General features: G+C 46.5%; 1 protein-coding gene across 4 annotated transcripts in view; it reads right to left on the minus strand.

The window, feature by feature from the left end:
- G3BP2 (G3BP stress granule assembly factor 2) overlaps positions 1-21324 on the minus strand; it is a 134614-nt gene that overhangs the window by 58089 nt on the left and 55201 nt on the right. For all 4 annotated transcript variants that reach the window (XM_048510643.1, XM_048510640.1, XM_048510642.1 and 1 more), the window contains exon 6: positions 6785-6887. In XM_048510643.1, coding sequence (XP_048366600.1) covers positions 6785-6887 — 103 coding nt within the window. The remainder of the gene's footprint in view (positions 1-6784; positions 6888-21324) is intronic.

Raw genomic sequence — 21324 nt, forward strand, 5'->3', positions numbered from 1 at the left:
GATGACAGGCCCAGATGTAAAGAGCCAGCGAGGGGCACCACTTCAGCGGCTGGTCCCTCCAAAGGCCCGGCGGAACAACTCCGTCTTACAGGCCCTGCGGAACTCACTGAGGTCCCGCAGGGCCCTAATAGCCGGAGGAAGGGTGTTCCACCAGGCCGGGGCCAGGGCCGTAAAGGCCCTGGCCCGCGTGGAGGCCAGCCGCATCATTGAGGGGCCAGGGACCACTAACAAATTAGCCTCCGTTGAGCGGAGAGGCCGTGCAGGGACATACGGGGTGATGCGGTCTCGAAGATACGAGGGCCCCAGGCCGCGTAAGGCCTTAAAGGTCAGCACTCAACACCTTGAAAATGATCAGGAACTCCACCGGAAGCCAGTGCAGCTGGCGCAATACAGAGTTGAATATGGTCATAAGTGGCGCTGCCTGTAAGTAGCCGCTACCGCTGCATGCTGGACCAGCTTTAGTCTCCGGATCAAACGCAAGGGAAGACCCGCGTAGAGCGAGTTACAATAGTCTAATCTGGAGGTGACCGTTGCATGGATCACAGTGGCTAGGTCCGCTTGGGAGAGGAAAGGAGCCAGCCTCCGGGCCTGACAGAGGTGGAAGAAGGCAGCCCGGGTTGTATGGGCCACCTGGGTCTCCATTGAGAGAGACAAATCCAGGTGGACCCCCAGGCTGCGCACGGAGGGGGTCGGCGCCAATGTGACCCCTCCCACACCGGTGGTTGGAAAATCCTGTCCCCCCCCCCTCGTGGCCAAGCCAGAGGATCTCCGTCTTCGATGGGTTCAGTTTTAACCTGCTCTGCCGCAACCAACCAGCAACCGCCTCCAAACAGTGCTGGAGAGCCGCAGGGGCGGCTTAACTGCTCCTCCATCAACAGAATGAGCTCGCGTGTCATCAGCGTACTGGTGACAAGATCAGCCCAAAACTCCGCACCAGTCGAGCAAGGGTCGATATAGATATTAAATAGCAGCGGGGATAGTAGGGCCCCCTGGGGTACACCGCAGTCAAGCGGGCACTTCCGGGAGGCCTGATCCCCGCACCTCACTTGCTGACTTCGACCCCGGAGGAACGAGGCAATCCATTGAAGGACAGTGCCTCGCACCCCGGAGGCGGCCAGGCGGTGGGTCAAAAGGTCATGATCGACCACGTCAAACGCTGCGGTAAGATCTAACAATACCAGCAGCGCCGATCCGCCTCGGTCGAGCTGAATACGGAGCATATCTGTGACGGCGACGAGAACAGTCTCCGTCCCATGCCCAGCACGGAAGCCGGACTGGAAGGGGTCGAAGGCCGATGCGTCATCCAGGAAACCTTGAAGCTGCTCCAACACCACTCTCTCAATCACCTTCCCCAGAAACGAAAGATTCGAGACGGGGCGGTAATTGGCCAGATCCCTCGGATCTAACGGTGGTCTTTTTAAGAGTGGGCGGACCACTGCCTCCTTCAACCCATCCGGGAAGACTCCTTGCTCGAGGGAGCCATTGATGATACTCAACAGATGGGGTCGTAGCTCCACCCTGCAGGTTTTTACAAGCCAGGATGGGCACGGATCCAGAGGACAAGTAGTAGGTCTAACAGCAGCTAAGGTCCTGTCGACAGCGGCTTCGGAGAGCAAGGAAAACTGGGCCAAACAAGTTTTTTACCACAAAAAACTGGGAAAACTTATTGACTCGCGTATAAGTCGAGGGTGGGAAATGCAGCAGCTACTGGTAAATTTCAAAAATAAAAATAGATACCAATAAAAATGTTTTAAAATATTTATTTCAAAGAAAAACAGTATGGTATCAACAATAACTTTAAAAGTTCTGAAGTGGAATATATAACTCACAGACAGTATGTCTTCAGAGTTTCATTAGGAAGATGCTCAACAAGATCCCACTTTTAAAAAGTCCTTACAGGTTCTTCTTCAACAAGGATAGTTTATGATTACACAGTGAAGATACTTGCGTAGTGATGGCAGCCGCTGCCCCAAAGCAAGTCTTTTTTGCAGGTCTGCAAGTTCAACTGGACAGAAGTCCCACCTGCTTTCCAAAAACACTGGGTGTGAGCCGAGAAAGGTGCTGGCAGTGGCTGCACCTCAGGGCACCCTGTGTGTGTGTGTGGGGGGGGGGGATTCCTGCCACCATGGGCTCCAATGGTGCGGATTTCCCAATGAGTATGGCTCCCTAGCATTCATGGAGCTTCCTGACCTGAACAAAAATTCTGTAACATATACATTTAATATTTAATATTCACACCTATTCACTGAATATTCACTGTGAATGAAACTACTGGCCACCTGTAGTGCAGCGAAGCAACAGCCCAAGGCTTACCTGGGAGCTGCCTTTGTGTCCACATAGCAGGGAGCAGGTGCAGAAAAACACCCTCAGCTCCCAGCCTTTTTTCGCTTGCTACCCGTTCCCCCCACCCACTCGCCACCCGTTCACTCACGTATAAGTCGAGGGGGACTTTTTTCAGCACAAAAAATGTGCTGAAAAAGTAGACTTATACGTGAGTATATAAGGTAAACACTTTATATTTGTGTTATATGGTGACTGATAGCGTTTCAGCCCTAGTGTGCTACTTTGTTCTTGCTTCATTCTGATACTGCTTTGTGGCACACTAAAGCATGGCAACTTGACAGGAACAAATTAGTGCTGCCATTCCCGGATCACCAGGTTGTACTTCAGATGCTTGCAGATTGATCCCATTAAAATTGGTTTCAGTATCTTCCTTGGGACAGAGATCACACTGACTGGCCTGCAGTTTCCTGGGTCATCCCTCCGTTTTTTGAAATTTGGGATAGCATTTGCCCTCCTCCAGTCTTGTGTGCATTCCATCTGGGATTTGTACCCATCTAATGCAGCCAAGTGGTTCTCAACAACCTCCCTGTTCATGTCAAGCAGCAGACGGGATGATGCCCCTTGTCTACTACTATCTCTAGATCACCTTATTCTCTTCTTCAGGGAAAAAAATCTGAGGTAAAGTAGGCATTGACCTTTTCTGCTTTCTCTGTCCTCTATCAGAGATTCTCCACTTTCACTCAACAGTGGGCCAATCACCTCTTTTATCTTTTGGTTCACTGCGAGCTTTGGCCTCTCTGGTGGTTGACATAGAGTGCCTAGCAACTTTCAGATACACTTCTTTAGAGGTATACTCTTCCCTCTATTTGTTGAACGTTTCCTTTTTCTCCCTTCTCATCATGGAGTTCTCTGTTCATTCACACTGGCTTCTTGGATCCCCTACCATGTTTCTTTCTTGAGCTTGCAAGAGCTTTTGTTTTAGAACAGCCTATCCTTCATTTGCTTCTTTTCCTTCTAGCAATCTTGCGCATGGAATGACTAATCCCTCTAAGTTCATTAAAGTCTGTCCAACTAAAACGGAACAGGTCCCCACCACCTCCATCCCATCAACCATCTCTTGCCTGTTGGTCAATATTAAGTCGAGTATGGCTGAACCCCTTGTAGATGCCTCCTCCATTTAGAGGAGGAAGTTGTCAGTCAGTCAGGTCAAAAACTTGCAAGACTGTGGAGGCTTTGCTTTAAGTTGGGAAATTTGGAAAGGAATCTGGAAGAAAAGTTGAAGTCACCCCTAACTACCAGGTCATGTTGTACCCTGTCAAACTGTTCAAGGAGGGCAGCGTCCACCTCCTCACCCTGTTCAAGATTACTGCAGCAAACTCCAACCACATGGTTGTCTGGGCCAGAACAGGGCGACTAAAATTTTGCCCTCCTCCCCCCTGTGAATGCTGTTTAGAGCCCTTGTTGGAAAAACACATAGAACAATCCCTGGGAGCACTGGGCTGAGAGTCTGCTCTGCCCTTCTGCATCTGGGAACCTTGTGACTGGCTTAGAATTCTCTTGTCTGGGTCAGGTCACCTGGTACCTGAGTCAGTCTGACTTTAAATCGCAGGTACGTTGGAGGTGTTGGGCTTGTTGGGAGACTGTGAGGATCTCTTGCTCACTGCCAGAAGAGAGAGGATTTCTTCTGCAGAGGAATCTGATCCCTCCTCCTCAACTGACACAGGCCTTGGCTGCAGGTTGCCAGCGAGGACTAGGGAGAGGAACTCCCTCCACCTAGAACTGAAACACGAGAGGTGCCAGGTCAATGGCTCTGTGCTCCAACTGATGTATGCCATGCCTGTTTTTGGAGCAGTTCCACTTGACCTCAACCATTTGATGCTGGCAATGGGTTCCCAGGCCGGCATCTGATGATTTCCACCCAGCAGGAAGCCAGAAAGAGAGTTCCTCGTATAAGGAACTATGAGTGCCACCTCTTTTGGGGAGGAGTTGCTAGCGGCTGGATTGCGGGATGAGGAAAAAACTATTCTAGACCAGAGAATCAAGCTGAGATAAATTTTCTCACCATTCTTGCAAGGTAGGAAAATTTTTCAGCAACACGGCACTTTTTGGAAAGTCCCTGCAAGGCTCTTGGGAGGGCTGTTTTTTGAGATAGAGGCACCAAATTTTCTGCACAGCTGCAGGTGCCTCTGCTTACAAGTTTGGAAAAGTTTTGGTTAGGTGGTCCAATTTTATAGGCACTCAGTTTTCCAGCATTTGGGGATGAATAATATTGGATGCCCTGACCCCAACCTTCACCAAACTTGGAAGTTCTCATAAGGAGAGTCAGCTGCAGCTCCACTGAAAATTTGGTTTCTTGAGAAATAGTCCCCCTAAAGCTCTGGAAACACTTGCTTTAGAATAACATGGAGTTGCGCTGTTTAAAAGTTAAAGGGAATGGCCCCCATGTTAGCTAATGGGAACACTTTGCAACACTCTGGAGGGCTATTTTTCAAGGCAGGGCCCCCAAATTTGCAGCTGATGCCTCTTCTTATGAGAACCATGAAGTTTGGTGAAGGTAGGCCAGGGGGGCCAATTTTATGGGCCCCCAAATTTTCATCCATTGTTTCCTATAGAGGATGGATGGGGCACTCCCTTTGGGGCCCATAAAATTGGATCTCCTTGAACTAAACTTCACCAAACTTGGGGGTTCTTCTAAGGAAAGTCACCTGCAGCTACACTGCTAATTTGGTGGCTCTACCTGAACCCTCCCAACCCCTGCAAAGATAAGGAATCTGAAAAAGGTGCGGAGAAAATCAGCTTTATTTCAGCTTTGCTTTTTCAGCCAAAATTTTTGGTTTTTTCAGCCAAAAAAAGCCAAAAGAGCCTTTGGGGTTTTTTTCCAGCTCTGGTTTACCCAAATGCACAGCCCCAGTTGCTACGGCAATCGCCAGCCAGAAGCCTGCTAATGAGATAATTTTCTCCAATAGTCTATCCTTTCTTCTTTTCCTTACACAGAGCTCAGCCAGCTCTAACAAAGCAATAGTGCGTTACAGCAACATAAAACAACCTTTCCCACTCTTTTCCTTAACATCTCTCCCTTTTATTTAACCTTTCCTAATTCATTTCTCTCTCTCCACCTAACCTTTTTGTGCCCCCCCCCCTTTATTCACAAGTCTTGATTTCAACTCCTTCTTATCCCTATCCTTGTTCTTAGCCTTCTAATTCCTATCTGGCAAGAGAATATGCTTAATAGTAGTACAGTAAGAAACTTTGTAATATGAACAGAAGGGACTGGATTTCATGTATTCCCCATGATCAAAAAAAGTAGTATAAGGATGCTTCCCACCTCCTTCATCCTTGACATGCATGGTAATGCAACATTAGTCTGTTTAGTGGATACAAATGTAGACTAGAAGTTAGAACTCCCAGTTCTTTCTCCCTGATGGAGACCAAAAGTTCTCCTATCTTCCGTTTTATCCTCATAACACTGCAAGGTAGGTGTGGTAGAAAGTGTGCTATTCAGCAACATTCCATAGCAGATTGAGGATCTGAGAATTAGGAGACACATGAAAACGCTGCTCAAAAGTTCTCTTATGTTGCCCATCATAAAAGTAAGCTGGTTCAGGGTGTTCCAATTCCCTTCATTTTTGGCACTGCAACTTCCATTACCTTTCTGGCACTGGTGGCCAGTTTTCCGACATGCAGCATCACTTTCTAACAGCCACAAGTAGAGACCCTTTGCTTCCATTGCAGATAGTACAGAGGAGATGGTTTGTCTCACCTGGGTCAGAAATTCCCCTGCCCTTCAGATTTGGCCGTGGAACTCCCGTGATCACTGTGAAGCTGAGGGTGGGTTTTGAGTCTGCTGGCTGTTTTCTCTGATAGGTGATGCCTGCCGTACGTTGGCAGACAGACTGATCCTGTTATGACGACTGACTCATGGTACAGCAAGCAAAGTGATTTACTTGATTATGAGCTCTGATTCTGATCAGGGTCATATGGAGGGGCCAAGATGGAGTCTTTGTCTGGGGGCCCACGGCTTATCTGACCACTCCGGAACATCTCTTGCCCTGAAAACCCCACCAGTGATTGCTGTTCAGTCAGATGTGATTTGACAGCAAAAAATAAAATTAAAAAACTCAGTCTCCTGTGTGCGTGCCAAGAGAAATGTGAGAGATTAATTTCCTTTGGCTGCCAAATCAGCTCCCCAAGACATTTTGCTTTCTCAGTGGCCTCACCAAGTTTATACACACTCACATGTGCCTTGCCACATGGAAACAAACCAAAGGCTTCTTGTGGCATTATTAGTGCAATGGCTGTTAAGTCCAACATGGCAGTGACAGGATCCCGTGGAGAGGCAGTCCAGCTTCCTCAAATGATACAATCACCCATGTGGTACTCTGGAATTGTTCAATATGAAACTTATTCAATACTTGCAGTTCACAAACATCTACACATTACTACAGGCAAAGGGTCAACACACACATTGTACACTGTAGTTAAGCAAGCAGAGTTGCCTTACGTTACAGGGTGACCTTCACAGTAAGTGCTGGAGGCATTCTCTTGCAAAGGCTCAGGGGATGGCTGCCTTTCTTCATGCTCTTCTTCCACTTCATCTTCTGATTCTAAGACGTTAGAAAAAGTAGTTATTTTTACTTGGTAACATATTAGTAAAAAGCATATTTCTGAATGCTTCTAAGTACCTATCTACAACCATTTTAAACAGGGCCCCCCAACTTAGTGCCCATGGGAACCACGGGGCTCGCCAACACCTTTTCTGGTGTTCATCAAATGTTTTAAGGAAGTGGGTGTGGCCAGGCGGGTCTTGTGCTGGGCAAGGCATCTGATGGGCTGTGAAGATTTTTTTAAATGTTGAATTGGCAGCAGCTGTCACCTCAGCACAAGGATCTCCACTGTGCTACTGAAATTAAGATGAGGTCATCATTTTGTGGCTGGCCCCACCTCATGTGACAGTCATTTTGTGGCTACCATTTTATTGCTGTGCCCACCCCACCCTGCTGTGGCAGAATTCTAACTGTGCCCGCAGGCTCAAAAAGGTTGGGGACCCTGATATAAAATTAGAGCCCAGCTGCCATATTCCTGTGGTAAAAATGTGTTTTTAATTAACAGGGTAGATTTAAAAAATACTTCAGTAGACGTGCTTGCCAAGTCAAGTGGTAGGTACCACCTTCAAACAGTATTCTTGTGTTTCTCCCTTTCAGAAGGGAGTGCTTCTGTGATCTTGGCTGCAGCTTTTTGGCTCCCATGAAGAGTCCATGTTTCAACCTGCATCAGTGGCACAATTGTTCTGCCTCTTCCCAGACCCCTTTCAGTGCATGCTGTGCATCATTAGTAGGGACTAACCATCAATGCTGGTTAAACATCGTGCAGATAAAAAAAAATCTGAGCAAAAATTTTGTTACCTCTACAAATGCTGACTATTATTGCCCTTTAGTAAGCAATCAGGATATTCAAAAGATAGTTCATTTCATAGGAACAAATTCCCATCATAACCTAGTATCTTGGACTCACAGCATGAAAAAATATAGCTGCTCACAAATTCAGATTTCACAGTCAAGTTGACAGGAAAAATTTACACTCTTCTTGTATCAGAGTATAGGACATCTAGAGCACAAATTCCTGTATGTATGTTATTAGTTGTGTGGCTACAGCATGTACCATATATACTCGCATATAAGTCGACTTTTTCAGCACATTTTTTTGTGCTGAAAAAGCCCCCCTCGACTTATAAGCGAGTGAGGTGTATTTAAAAAAAATATTTTAGGGTTTTTATTTTGTCGGCCGCCAGGGGGTGCAGTTTTTATGCTAGCGGCACCAAAATTTCAGGCTATCATCAGGTGACACTCCTGAAGATACCAGCTAGGTTTGGTACAGTTTGGTTCAGGGGGTCCAAAGTTATGGACCCTCAAAGGGGGTGCCCCATCCCCTATTTTTTCCTTTGAGGGTCCATAACTTTGGACCCCCTGAACCAAACTTCACCAAACCTGGGTGGTATCATCAGGAGGGTATTCTAAAGATACTCTGAAATGTTGGTACTGCTAACATAAACATTCCTCCCCTGACAGGCACCCCAGATTCTCCCTTTAAATCACCCCCCCCCCTTCCTGAACGGATTTAAAGGGAGAATCAGGGCTTACAGAGCTAGTTTACTGTTTTTCTTTGAAATAAATATTCAAAAACATTTAACCTACTGATGCTTCAATTAATGTAATGTTATTGGTATCTATTTTTATTTCTGAAATTTACCAGTAGCTGCTGCATTTCCCACCCTCGACTTATACGCGAGTCAATAAGTTTTCCCAGTTTTTTGTGGTAAAATTAGGTGCCTCGACTTATATGCAGGTTGACTTATACACGAGTATATACGGTATATCAAAGTATCAAATTCTTATAACAGTCTGAATTGGTTTAAACACTGCTAGTGTTTCTGTGATTGCTTATTACTCAGCCATGCAGTTATATTTGTTTTATTCATATCTGAAACTTAATAAGTGATTTAAGTAAACAAGAACATACACCTAAGAAATCAATGTTTCTTTAGACGCAATTCATTCCTATACCAATTTCAGTCTGCAGAAGCGGAGGTTGAGGGGGGGACATGATTACTCTCTGTCAGTATTTGAAGGGCTGTCACTCAGAGGAGGGCAGGAAAAGGTTCCAGTTGGCAGAAGAGGGTAGGACTCACAACAATGGGTTTAGATTGTGGGCAGAAGGGGACCAACTGGATATTAGGGGTTTTTCGACAGGGAGCTCCCCCTCACTGGCAGTTTTCAAGCAGCAGCTACACAAACACTTCTTGGGGATGCCTGAGGCTCATCCCGCAGTGAGACAGGGGTTGGACTAGGCGGCCCGTATGGTTCCTTCCAAATCTATGATTGTGAACTGAAACTCATGATCGACTAATGATCCTTAAATTAGATAGTGTCCTACATTACAGTAAAAACTAAATATTCCATTTGAGAAACACTTCTAATAAAAATTCTAAATGAAAAATTCCTATTGGTGTACATTTTTTGTGCCTAAACAAATTTTTCTCAGGTTAAATCAGTTAATTTCCCAAACAATAAATTTAGGCGTTATTCAAGTTTAATTTGGAAATGTTAAAACAATAATATGGAAATATTGTCACAAAGCAAAAGTAATCCACGTAGCATTCTTTGGCTACACATCTATACGATTACCCCTCCCCCTTTTCTAGTTATTTTCTCCAGGAATAGTCACTTGCTTCCCATACTGAAGTTATCTAGCCTGCCCTTATTACCTTGAAGGATCACATCACCCCCATCCTCCGTGGAATGCATTGGCTGCCGGTAGAGTTCCGAGTCAGGCTTAAGGTTTTGGTTTTGACCTTTAAGGCCATGAGGGGCCTGGGACCTGCACCCCATATGAACCTGAGGTCAGCAACTGCTGGCCTTCTGGTGGTCCCCAGTCTTGCCAGCATTAGATTGGCTTCAACCAGACCCAGGGCTTTTTCGGCCCTGGCTCCTACCTGGTGGAACGCTCTGCCACCTCACAGGGAGCAGCAGTGGCGTAGGAGGTTAAGAGCTCGTGTATCTAATCTGGAGGAACCGGGTTTGATTCCCCGCTCTGCCGCCTGAGCTGTGGAGGCTGATCTGGGGAATTCAGATTAGCCTGTGCACTCCCACACACGCCAACTGGGTGACCTTGGGCTAGTCACAGCTTTTCGGAGCTCTCTCAGCCCCACCTACCTCACAGGGTGTTTGTTGTGAGGGGGGAAGGGCAAGGAGATTGTCAGCCCCTTTGAGTCTCCTGCAGGAGAGAAAGGGGGGATATAAATCCAAACTCTTCTTCTTCTTCTTCTCACTTCAGGGCCCTGCGGGATGGGATGCAGTTCCGCACGGCCTGTAAGGCAGAGTTGTTCCACCAGGCTTTTGGCTGAGGCACGAGACCGAAATTGAAACTGTTATTATCTTCAACTGAACTTTCTGCCAGCCCTAAACCCTCAATCCCCTACCTGTTTTTAATGGCATCTGTTGCCAGTCTTATTTTAAGTTTTTAAGATGATTTTAAAAAATTTAAATGTATTTTATCTATATTAGATGAAGTTTAATTACTATAGCTGTTTTAATTGTTTATTTAATCAAATTTTATATGTTATTTATTGCTCTAAGCCACTCTGAGCCCTTGTGGAGAGGGCGATATATAAATTGAAATAAATAAATTTATGTACAACTTGGGGCTAACAGGCTGACATACAATTTGGCCTCTTCTGAAGCACAACTTCCCCCCCGATTATTTCTGTGTGACAGCCACTCTGATGCCTCCCTGGGAAGTTCCAAGGAAACAATTTCTATTATACTAGGATAAACAGAAAGCTTAGAACAGAACCATCAGCCAGGTGAAACAGCAATCACATTGCTAGGCTAAAATCAACATGTTAAGCCTGCACTCCTATGACATATTAGGGGGAGGTCAAGTGAAGATTAATGTGGCGGAGTCGAATGTTAGGCAACAATATTATCACGATGCTTCCCATAATTCTCAAAAATTGGGTTCCTTGTATCTTAAAGTATATAAACCACCTTTTCTGAACACAGAATTAATTACAAGGCATTTTTCAAAAAAAGGGCCAAGAGCCAAATTAAAACCAGAAAAAAGCAAGAAAGTAGAACCTTGGATACTTACCATGAGAGTTCCTTCAAATCTGAGGTAAATGTAAAGCTAACTTTAAAAAAAGGAACTTTATTGATTTGGGTCACCCTAACTACAGAGTGCTGGAACTAAGGATTCTTGTCATCAGTTCCAGTATTTATGCTATTAACAAAAACAGGCAGCAGCCAATCAACTTTTCCCCTCCCCCCCAGCTCCTGGCCTCTCATTGGTTCTGAAGCTTGGTGGGATGTAGCTTCTCAGTTTGTTTTCCCACTCTTTTTGGAAAAAGGTGGGAGCCAGTACAAGCTGGGAGTTGCAGTCCTGACATCCCACTCCCTCTAAGCCCCCCCCCACCTGGCCTGTTCGGATGGGCATGGTGAAACACCTGGACAAGGCACGGGGCCGACACATGACAGCTGCCCACCCACTCATTGAACTCAGAGGGGAGGTCCTTCCACTGGACCAAGTACTGTAGCCAACCCCTGTGCAACCGGGAATCAACGATGCCGCTAATTTCCTGGTGCAACTCGCCATTCACCTCATACAGCTCAGCTGGGGGGATATTGGGGTGCCAAGCATCCGGAGGGGCAGCTTTCTTTAACAGGCTAACATGAAAGACAGGGTGAACACACTTAAAGTTTTTCAGAAGTTCAAGTTCCACAGCTACCAGATTGACCACACGGGAGACGCAAAAGGACCCGATAAACTTGGCACCCAGTTTCCTGGTCCCTGGGAATCCTCGTAAGTTTTTGGTGGAAAGATACGCCCTATTGTCCACCGCATAAATGACTGGTCGCTGTTTGCGGTCAGCAAAACGTTTGTTATCGCCTTAGCTTTAGCAAGCGAGCCCTGTACAATCCGCCAGGTGGTGAGTAGAGACGCAATTCACTCCTGCAGGTCAGCCGGTCCATCATGAATAGAACCCTCTAGGGGAACGGGTTATTTTCCTGGCCATACACCACCCTGAAGGGACTCTGCCCGGTACTAGTATGGACAGCGTTGTTATATGCGAATTCGGCAAAGGGGAGCATGTCAGCCCAATTATAGTTGTGTTGGTTAACGTAGCGCTGCAGATACTGTTCCAGAATCCCATTCACCCTCTCCATTTGCTCGTCTGTGGCCGCATGGTAGGCGGAAGACAACATCAGTTCAACCCCCAGTAGTTTCATAAACTCTCACCAAAACCTGGAGACAAATTGGGGGCCCCGATCCGAGATGACCTTCTGGGGCACCCCATGGAGTTTATACATATGTGTGAGGAAGAACCGGGCCAATTTCTGAACAATGGGGAACCCCCCCCTTAGGGGATGAAATGGGCCTGCTTGGAGAACAAACCCACTACCACCCAAACAACCGTTCTCCCCTTACTTGTGGGCAAGTCTGTAATAAAGTCCATCGAGATGGCCTGCCAAGGGACATCGGGGCTAGGTAGAGGATGTAACAGCCCGGGCTGGTGACCAGGGACATGCTTGGCCGAGGCACACACGGGGCAGCCAGTGACATAACTCGCCAAATCCTTGCAGAGGGAGGGCCAACAGAACTGCCATCTGACCAAATGTAAAAGTCTTGATGAAGCCGCAGTGGCCTGCTGACTTGGTGTCGTGACGACCCGCCAGCTCCTTGGTGGACAGGCCAACTGGAACGTAGACTCTGTCCCCTCTCTACCAGAGGCCTCCCCCGCTCCGAGAGGTCACCCACTGCCCACTCCCCCTTGGGTACGGAAGATGCAAGGCCGCGAAGTTCCACCTCCAGAAGCAGCGGAGTGGGCGGGGGCTCGCAGTGCCTGGCTGCCAAGTTGGGTGGGGGAGAAGACCATGCCGACGGGGCGCAGCTTGGCTGGTGCGAGTCCGGGAGCCGGGATAGGGCGTCTGCCAGACAGTTGCTCCTTCCCAGGAAGAAATTAAGGGTGAAATTAAACCTAGCAAAAAAGTCAGCCCACTGCAATTGTTTGGCGATGAGCTTGCTGGGTGTTTTGAGGTAGGTCAGGTTCTTATGGACAGTCCACACCTCGAAGGGGTGCCGGGCCCCCTCCAACCAATTTCTCCAGGTCGCCAATGCCATGCGGATGGCATAGGTTTCCTTGTCACCCACTGTCCAATTTAGTTCCAGGCCGGAAAACTTATGGGACAAGTACGCACAAGCATGTAGCTTCCCGTCCTCCCCCCGTTGAAGTAAAGCAGCCCCCAAAGCAACATCCGAAGCGTCGACATGCAGAATAAACGGTTTGCTGACCGCTTGCACCAACATCGGTTCCGAGGTGAAAATCCTCTTGAGCGCTTGGAACACCACCTGGCACTCCACTGTCCAGGCAAGGGGCAACCCCGGCCTGGCCCCACCGGGCCCAGTACCTTTGGTGTGGAGGTCAGTGAGGGGGAGGGCTACCCTCTGCAAACCCCCAAAAGGACTGTAGTTGTCTGAGTGTGCATGGGGCCAGCCAGTCCACAACAGCCTGAACTTTGTTAGGGTCCATCTCAATCCCCTGCCCTGAGATGCAGTAGCCCAAAGTGTCCACCTATTCCTGGTGGAACTCGCATTTGGAAAGCTTAGCATAGAGTTCGTGTCATGTGAGGCAGTGCAGCACCTCACATACCAGCTTGATGTGTGCCTGAACAGTCTCAGAATAAATCAGCACATCGTCCAAATAAACGACAGCCCCCTTAAACAACAGGTCATGGAAGACCTCGTTAATGACATTCATAAACACCCCAGGGGCTCCACTGAGACCGAATGGGATCACGAAGTATTTGAACTGGCCTGGCGTGTATTGAAAGCAGTGTGGTGTTCCTGTCCCTCGGCAATGTGGACCCGGAAATACGCCTTCCGCAAATTGAGAGGTGGAGTTTGCTATTAGCTCTGTTGCTCACTCTCTAGGAGCAATAAGGACATACATTTTGAGGGATAGTAGAAGGTATCTTGGAGTCTTAGCAAGGGACCAGGGGTTCAGCTATTAGGTCTGGTTCTTGGAGTGCAGTATACCGGGACTTGTCTACGTAGGTAAAGGGAGAACTTTTTTTTTTTAGCAAGCCTTTATTGGCATAGACAACAGTACAACAATAGTAAAAAACTGATTAAAAAACCTATGCACTACAGGAAATAAATGTTAAGTGGAAGGAAATCTACTGGCATTTAGTAATTTCCAGTCTACCACTATCATACAGAGAGAAGGATCAGAATTGTCCAGCAAGTAGTGTAATCTAAATAAATCGGGGAGATCGGGTAAATGTAAAGGAGTAAGATTCACATACTTAGATCTGATTTCCTTAAATCTGGCGGGGCTCTCCCACCTTCCAAGATAAGTTTTAATTTTTTTCACCCTTTTAGCCCTTATTTTTTAGTATTTTCTTAATCTTGGTGTGTTTATGCTACTCAAGGGCAGAGCCCTTTGATGTTTGTGCATGAGGAGTGGAGCTGAGTGTCCCCCAGCCGCCTCTTTTACTTTTAGAATGGCAGTGCATAATGAGGATCCAACTGCAAACGACATTGCCCCCTGAAGTCTGATTTGTAGGAAATTGTGATACTGTAATGTCCCTCTTTTAAAGTTGTTTTAAACATTTTAATGTTCTTTTAAAGTTCTTTTAAACATTTTAAATGTTGTTTTGAATGTCTTAGCTGTTTTAATCATCTATTTTAAAGAGATTTTAACAGGTTTCATTAGGACTCTATCAGGTATTTTAAAAGGTTTTCATAAATCTTAATTCCGTTTAATTTAGTCACCTTCATTTTTAACTGCTTAGTCAGCCCTGAAGAGTCAGTCTTAAAAGCTATTGTTTTAACCTCTGTTGCAGCCCTCGCGTTATGAAAGCCAGAAAGCGTAACCGTTCAAATTCCAACTCAGCTGTAAGTCAAAAATCATGCAAGCAAACCAGAATTGACTTCCACACCAGCAGTCAACACTCAGTCCCTTCTGCAGATGGGCTTAAACTTACCAACAGATTTTCTGTTCTGGACTGTTCCTTAGCTCCCCACTCTGGGATTGGAAATGAGCCTGCTTCCTCCTCTCAGCCCAATGTCTCTGGAACCAGCAGAAAGGAGCAGCAGTGGACAAGGCAACTGGACCAGGAAGAGCAGAGTGACTCTGGTGTTCATTTTGGAGGGCTTTTCTCAAAGCCACATCTTTTAAAACAGTGTATTTTTAACAGGGGTTTGCAGGGGTTATCTCTTTTTCTCCTTGTAAGGTTGGTAAGAGCTGAGACTGCTGGAGATGGGGCTTAACAGGGCTTAACAGGGGTTACTCTTTGTCCTGGGCTGCTAAAGGTGGGGCTCCTGAGGTGAGTCATTCAGTCTTTAGTTCAGTCTCTGGAACCAGCAGAAAGGAGCAGCAGTGGACAAGGCAACTGGACCAGGAAGAGCAGAGTGACTCTGGTGTTCATTTTGGAGGGCTTTTCTCAAAGCCACATCTTTTAAAACAGTGTATTTTTAACAGGGGTTTGCAGGGGTTATCCCTTTTTCTCCTTGTAGGGTTGCTAAGAGCTGAGACTGCTGGAGGTGGGGCTTAACAGGGGTTAACAGAGATTACTCTTTGTCCTGGGCTGCTAAAGGTGGGGCTCCTGAGGTGAGTCATTCAGTCTTTAGTTCAGTCTCTGGAACCAGCGGCGCGCGCCTAGAGGCACGCGCAATTTTTCTTTAAAAATTTTTTTTAATAAGGACATTTCTTGAGGGATAGTAGGTACAGATAGCTCCAAGGGGCACTGACTAAAAGTTTAATATCTAAATATATAAATAAAAGCAGATATGAAGGCAGGAAGCCAGCAGGGGAATGGGGGCTTGCCAGTGTTTTGCACTGAGTGTCACATGTATGACTATCTGCCACTAGGACAGAAGTCGTGGGTGTGCCCTCGCTGCAATGAGCTCCTGGCACTCAAGGAACGTGTCCGTTCTCTTGAAGCCAAGGTGGCAGACCTGGAGAAGCTGAGAGGCAGAGAGGGCAACAAACAAGGCTTTCAGGGACCTAGCAGCCGGGTCCCACTCCCAAGGTGACATATCTTCAGATGTCATGGAGAATGAGAGTCTGGGTGACAGAGGGTGCCAGTCTGAGGTGGGGGAAGATGTTCCCTTAGATGGGACCCCTTCCTTAGCTAGTGGTCAGATATCCTCTCGCACTGAGGATACCCCTCGGGGAGGTGGGGGGCTCCTTGTAGTGGGTGATTCGATCATCAGGAATATAGAGAGTTGGGTTTGTGACAGGCGTGATGACCGCATGGTGACTTGCCTGCCTGGTGTGAAGGTTGCGGATGTCACACTACGTCTAGATAGGCTGTTAGACAGTGCTGGGGTGGAGTCAGCAGTTGTGGTCCACATTGGTACCCATGACATTGGGAAATGTAGTCGGGAGGTTCTGGAAGCTAAATTTAGGCTGCTAGGAAAAACGTTAAAATCCAGGACCCCCAAGGTGGCATTCTCTGAAATGCTACCTGTTCCACCGCCAAGCAGGGCGAAGCTAGGCAAGTGGAGATACAGGGTCTCAATGCGTGGATGAGAAGGTGGTGCAAGGCAGAGGGTTTCAGATTTGTCAGGAACTGGGGAACCTTTTGGGATAAGGCAGGCCTGTACAAAAGGGACGGGCTTCATCTTAACCAAAGAGGAACCAGGCTGCTGGCGCTCAACATTAAAAAGGTGACAGAACAGCTTTTAAACTGATCCCTGGGGGAAAGCCGACAGGAGCTGAGGTGACTTCGGTTCGGAATACAGAGTCCATGGGGATGCAGACAGAGAAGGAGGTTTTTTTTAAATCAACCACATACAAGTGAGGAACATAGCAATGTGATAAGTGATAGTGTCTACAAAAGGCTAGAGGGCAAAACACATAAATCCCAGGTTAGGGACAGAGACAGAGTATACAAGTGTCTCTATGCTAATAGTAGAAGCATTCGACCTAAAATGGGGGAGCTGGAGTACAGAGTTTTGAAGGAGGACATTGATATAGTGGGCATCACAGAGACATGGTGGAATGAGGAGAACCAGTGGGATGCTGTTATCCCAGGTTACAGGCTCTACAGGAAGGATAGGACAGGGCGTATTGGGGGTGGAGTTGCCCTCTACATCAAAGAGAGCATAGTGTCACATAAAATAGACAATGCAGGGGGAGCTGATTCCTCTACAGAATCACTGTGGATATTAATACCAGGTGTGAAGGATAGTTTAACATTAGGAATATATTATCGTCCCCCTGACCAAAGCACACAAGAGGATTCTGAGATGGAAAAAGAAATTAGAGAGGCCAACAAAAGCAAAAATGTCGTGGTAATGGGCGATTTTAACTATCCCCATATAAACTGGAAAAATGCATGTTCAGGTCATAGTAAGGAGAAAACATTCCTGGATATGATAAATGACTGTGGCTTAGAGCAGATGGTTGTGGAACCAACCAGGGGAGATGTGATCCTAGATCTAATTCTATGTGGGACCCAGGACCTGGTGCGGGAAGTCAGTGTTGTTGAGCCGATAGGGAACAGCGACCACAATGCTGTCAGATTCAGAATCTCTGCATGCGAACAGGTGACAACTACTAATGTAGTTACATTTGCCTTCAGAAAGGGAAATTTCTCAAAGATGAGGGGGATAGTGCGCAGGAAGCTGAAAGGGAAAATCAAGAGAGTCAAAAATGTCCAAGATGCTTGGAGGTTATTGAAAAACACAGTCTTAAAAGCTCAGCTGGAATGTGTTCCACAGGTTAGGAAAGGCAGCTTCAGTCCAAAAGAAAGCCACCATGGTTAACAAGGACGCTTGAGGAAATTATTAGGAAAAAAAAAAGATGTCTTTAGAAAATGGAAGTCCAACTTAACTGATAAAGAATACCAGAGAGAACACAAATGGTGGCAAAAGAGAAGCAAGTTAGCTGTAAGGGAGGCAAAAAAGGATTATGAGGAACGCATGGCTGTGAACATCAAAACCAGCGACAAACAGTTTTTCAAGTACATCAAAAGCAGGAAGCCAGCAAGGGAAGCGGTAGGCCCGTTAGATGACAAAGGAACAAAGGGTGTGCTAAAAGATGACAGGGAGATTGCAGAAAAGCTGAATGAATTCTTTGCATCTGTCTTCACCCAAGAGGAGGTGAGGAAAATTCCTGCACCTGAACCAAGCTTCTTAGGAGGCGAATCCGAGGAACTAACGAAGATAGTGGTAGACAAGGAAGAAGTTCTGGCAGCCATTGATAAACTAAATGCTACCAAATCCCCTGGCCCAGATTGCATTCACCCAAGAGTTCTTAAAGAGCTCAAGCATGAAATTGCTGATGTTCTCACTTTAATATGCAACTTATCCTTGAAATCAGGCTCCATCCCTGAAGACTGGAAGATGGCCAATGTCACACCAATCTTTAAGAAAGGATCTAGGGGACCCGGGAAATTACAGGCCAGTCAGTTTGACATCTGTTCCTGGTAAATTAGTAGAATCTGTCATTAAAGATAAAATTATAAAACACGTAGAAAAGCAAGACCTGCTGAGAAAGAGTCAGCATGGCTTTTGCAGAGGCAAATCCTGTCTTACAAACTTACGAGAGTTCTTTGAGGATGTAAACAGGCATGTGGATAAGGGGGAACCAGTGGACATTGTCTACTTGGATTTCCAAAAGGCTTTTGACAAAGTTCCTCACCAGAGACTATTGAGAAAACTCAGCAATGAAGGAATAAGAGGGGAAGTCCTCCTATGGATTAAAAACTGGTTGAGGAACAGGAAGCAAAGAGTGGGTGTAAATGGGAAATTCTCACAATGGAGAGATGTGGGGAGTGGTGTCCCCCAAGGATCCGTATTGGGACCAGTGCTCTTTAACCTATTCATAAATGACCTGGAAGTAGGGGTGGGTAGCGTGGTGGCCAAGTTTGCAGATGATACCAAATTATGTAGGGTGGTGAGAACCACAAAGGATTGCGAGGAGCTCCAAGCGGACCTTGATAAATTAGGTGAGTGGGCTAAGAAATGGCAAATGCAGTTCAATGTAGCAAAATGTAAAGTGATGCACATAGGGGCAAAAAATCCAAACTTCACATACACGCTACAGGGGTCAGTGCTATCAGTCACAGACCAGGAAAGGGATTTGGGCGTCTTAGTTGATAGTTCCATGGGAATGTCAACTCAATGTATGGCAGCTGTGAAAAAGGCAAACTATGCTGGGGATAATTAGGAAAGGAGTTGATAATAAAACTGCAAAGATTGTCATGCCCTTATATAAAGCCGTGGTGCGACCGCACTTGGAGTACTGTGTTCAGTTCTGGTCGCCACATCTAAAAAAGGATATTGAAGAGATAGAAAAAGTGCAGAGAAGGGCAACGAGGATGATTGAGGGACTGGAGCACCTTCCTTATGAGGAAAGGCTGCAGCGTTTGGGACTCTTTAGTTTGGAGAGGAGACGTCTGAGGGGGGATATGATTGAAGTCTATAAAATTATGCATGGGGTAGAAAATGTTGACAGAGAGAAATTTTTCTCTCTTTCTCACAATACTAGAACCAGGGGGCATTCATTGAAAATGCTGGGGGGAAGAATTAGAACTAATAAAAGGAAACACTTCTTCACGCAACGTGTGATTGGTGTTTGGAATATGCTGCCACAGGAGGTGGTGATGGCCACTAACCTGGATAGCTTTAAAAGGGGCTTGGACAGATTTATGGAGGAGAAGTCGATCTATGGCTACCAATCTTGATCCTCTTTGATCTGAGATTGCAAATGCCTTAACAGTCCAGGTGCTCGGGAGCAACAGCCGCAGAAGGCCATTGCTTTCACATCCTACATGTGAACTCCCAAAGGCACCTGGTGGGCCACTGCGAGTAGCAGAGAGCTGGACTAGATGGACTCTGGTCTGATCCAGCTGGCTTGTTCTTAATGAAGGCATATGCCTAACTGTGGAGGGGGTTACAGAGCCCAGCAACCTTGCTGCGTACAGTGGAAATGATCCTGTCCCTCCCAGTACTAATGGCTTAATTGAGCTCTTAGCAAAACAGGCCTTTCTAACATCCAAAACCTTTGAGCTTCTGCTGACCAACTGTGCCTCCCTAAACATCAAAATCGAGGCTCTTCTATCCTCCTTTACCTCAGAAGAAGCTAAGTCCACATACTACAATAATTCTGATCTCCAGACTGCATCTTATCAAGCTCCTGCTTATTCATCTTCAGACTGCATGAACTCCTCTATGTCTCTGGTTCTCCAGAAACACCAGGTGGCAGTAGCAATAGGAGACACTAAGTCTAACCTTGGCAAATGGTCTAATCTCCATAGAATTAGGACTTCTTTGAGTAAACTGCTGAACTGTGACCCGAGGAAGGTTCAAATCAGATCATTTGAACACCTACCTTATTACAACAATCATCACAGGATGATCTTCAGTTTTGCAACATCTTCCTCCCCAAACCAGCTGCTCAATTGGAAAGAGTATTTTACCAATCATTATGATCTCATATTCACGCGAGTCTTTAAGAATATTAAGTCTCCCAATCTAGTGGCTCCAGCTTGCCAAAACACGAGGGTTGGTGAGCCTGCTCCCACGAGGCACGCATCTCCTATGGATCCCTCAGTGTTAGACACCCAACATGCTGCCACACCAGTGAGAATCCAGAACTTTATTGATGAGTGGAAGAACTTGGAACTTGCAATAGAAAAAAACTGCTGGATCCCAATACCTGGTTAAATCCCCCTTGAATGTTGTTTCTGATAATTTGCCAGTGACAGCCAATTTGGGAACTATTTCTCCATCCTCAACAACTCTACCCCCGAACCTGCACGGCCAAAGGAATTTGCTCCAGTTTATCTCTGGACCCTCCACTCAGTGTTATATGGACACTAGCTCCCCCCACACCTGAAGATCTATTAGTTCCACTGTCTTCTAATTATATTCACTCATCCAGAGCTACTAGCTCCACCAACATTCCTCACACTGAGAGTGCTCCCCCACATGAGGCATTGACTCATCTGGACATGGACATAGATTTCCGCTCAACAAGGGTGCTTAGTAGGAAAAACTCACCTTACCTTCCAGGCAAATCCTGGGCTAAGAAACTTGAGGAAATAGAATCTTCCCAGCTCTCTTCTATAGCTCCCATTTGACATATTGTTTCACCTAGATCCCTTGGGGCTCCTTTGTCCTGTGAGGAGAATCATGATGTTTCTCCCCAATATATGTCCAAATCCTTGGAAGAGGAGGTCCTTACAGGGTTTCAGGACCTCCCAAGTTCAGAACAAAAAGCTGTCATTGCTAAAGGGAGAACTTTGGGGGTTGAGAAATTCTTACAGGAGGCCCTGCACTATTTAAAACCTGTCCTCTGGATCCGTGCCCCTTCTGGCTAGTTAAAGCATGCCAGGGGGAGCTACAACCCCACCTGTTGAATATAGTCAATGGCTCCCTTGAGCAAGGAGTGTTTTTGGGTGGGTTGAAGGAGGCGGTGGTCCGCCCACTCTTGAAAAGACCATCTTTAGATCCTGGAGATCTGGCCAATTACCG

This window comes from Sphaerodactylus townsendi, linkage group LG11 (assembly GCF_021028975.2).
Source record: "Sphaerodactylus townsendi isolate TG3544 linkage group LG11, MPM_Stown_v2.3, whole genome shotgun sequence".
NCBI classification, from domain to species: domain Eukaryota; kingdom Metazoa; phylum Chordata; class Lepidosauria; order Squamata; family Sphaerodactylidae; genus Sphaerodactylus; species Sphaerodactylus townsendi.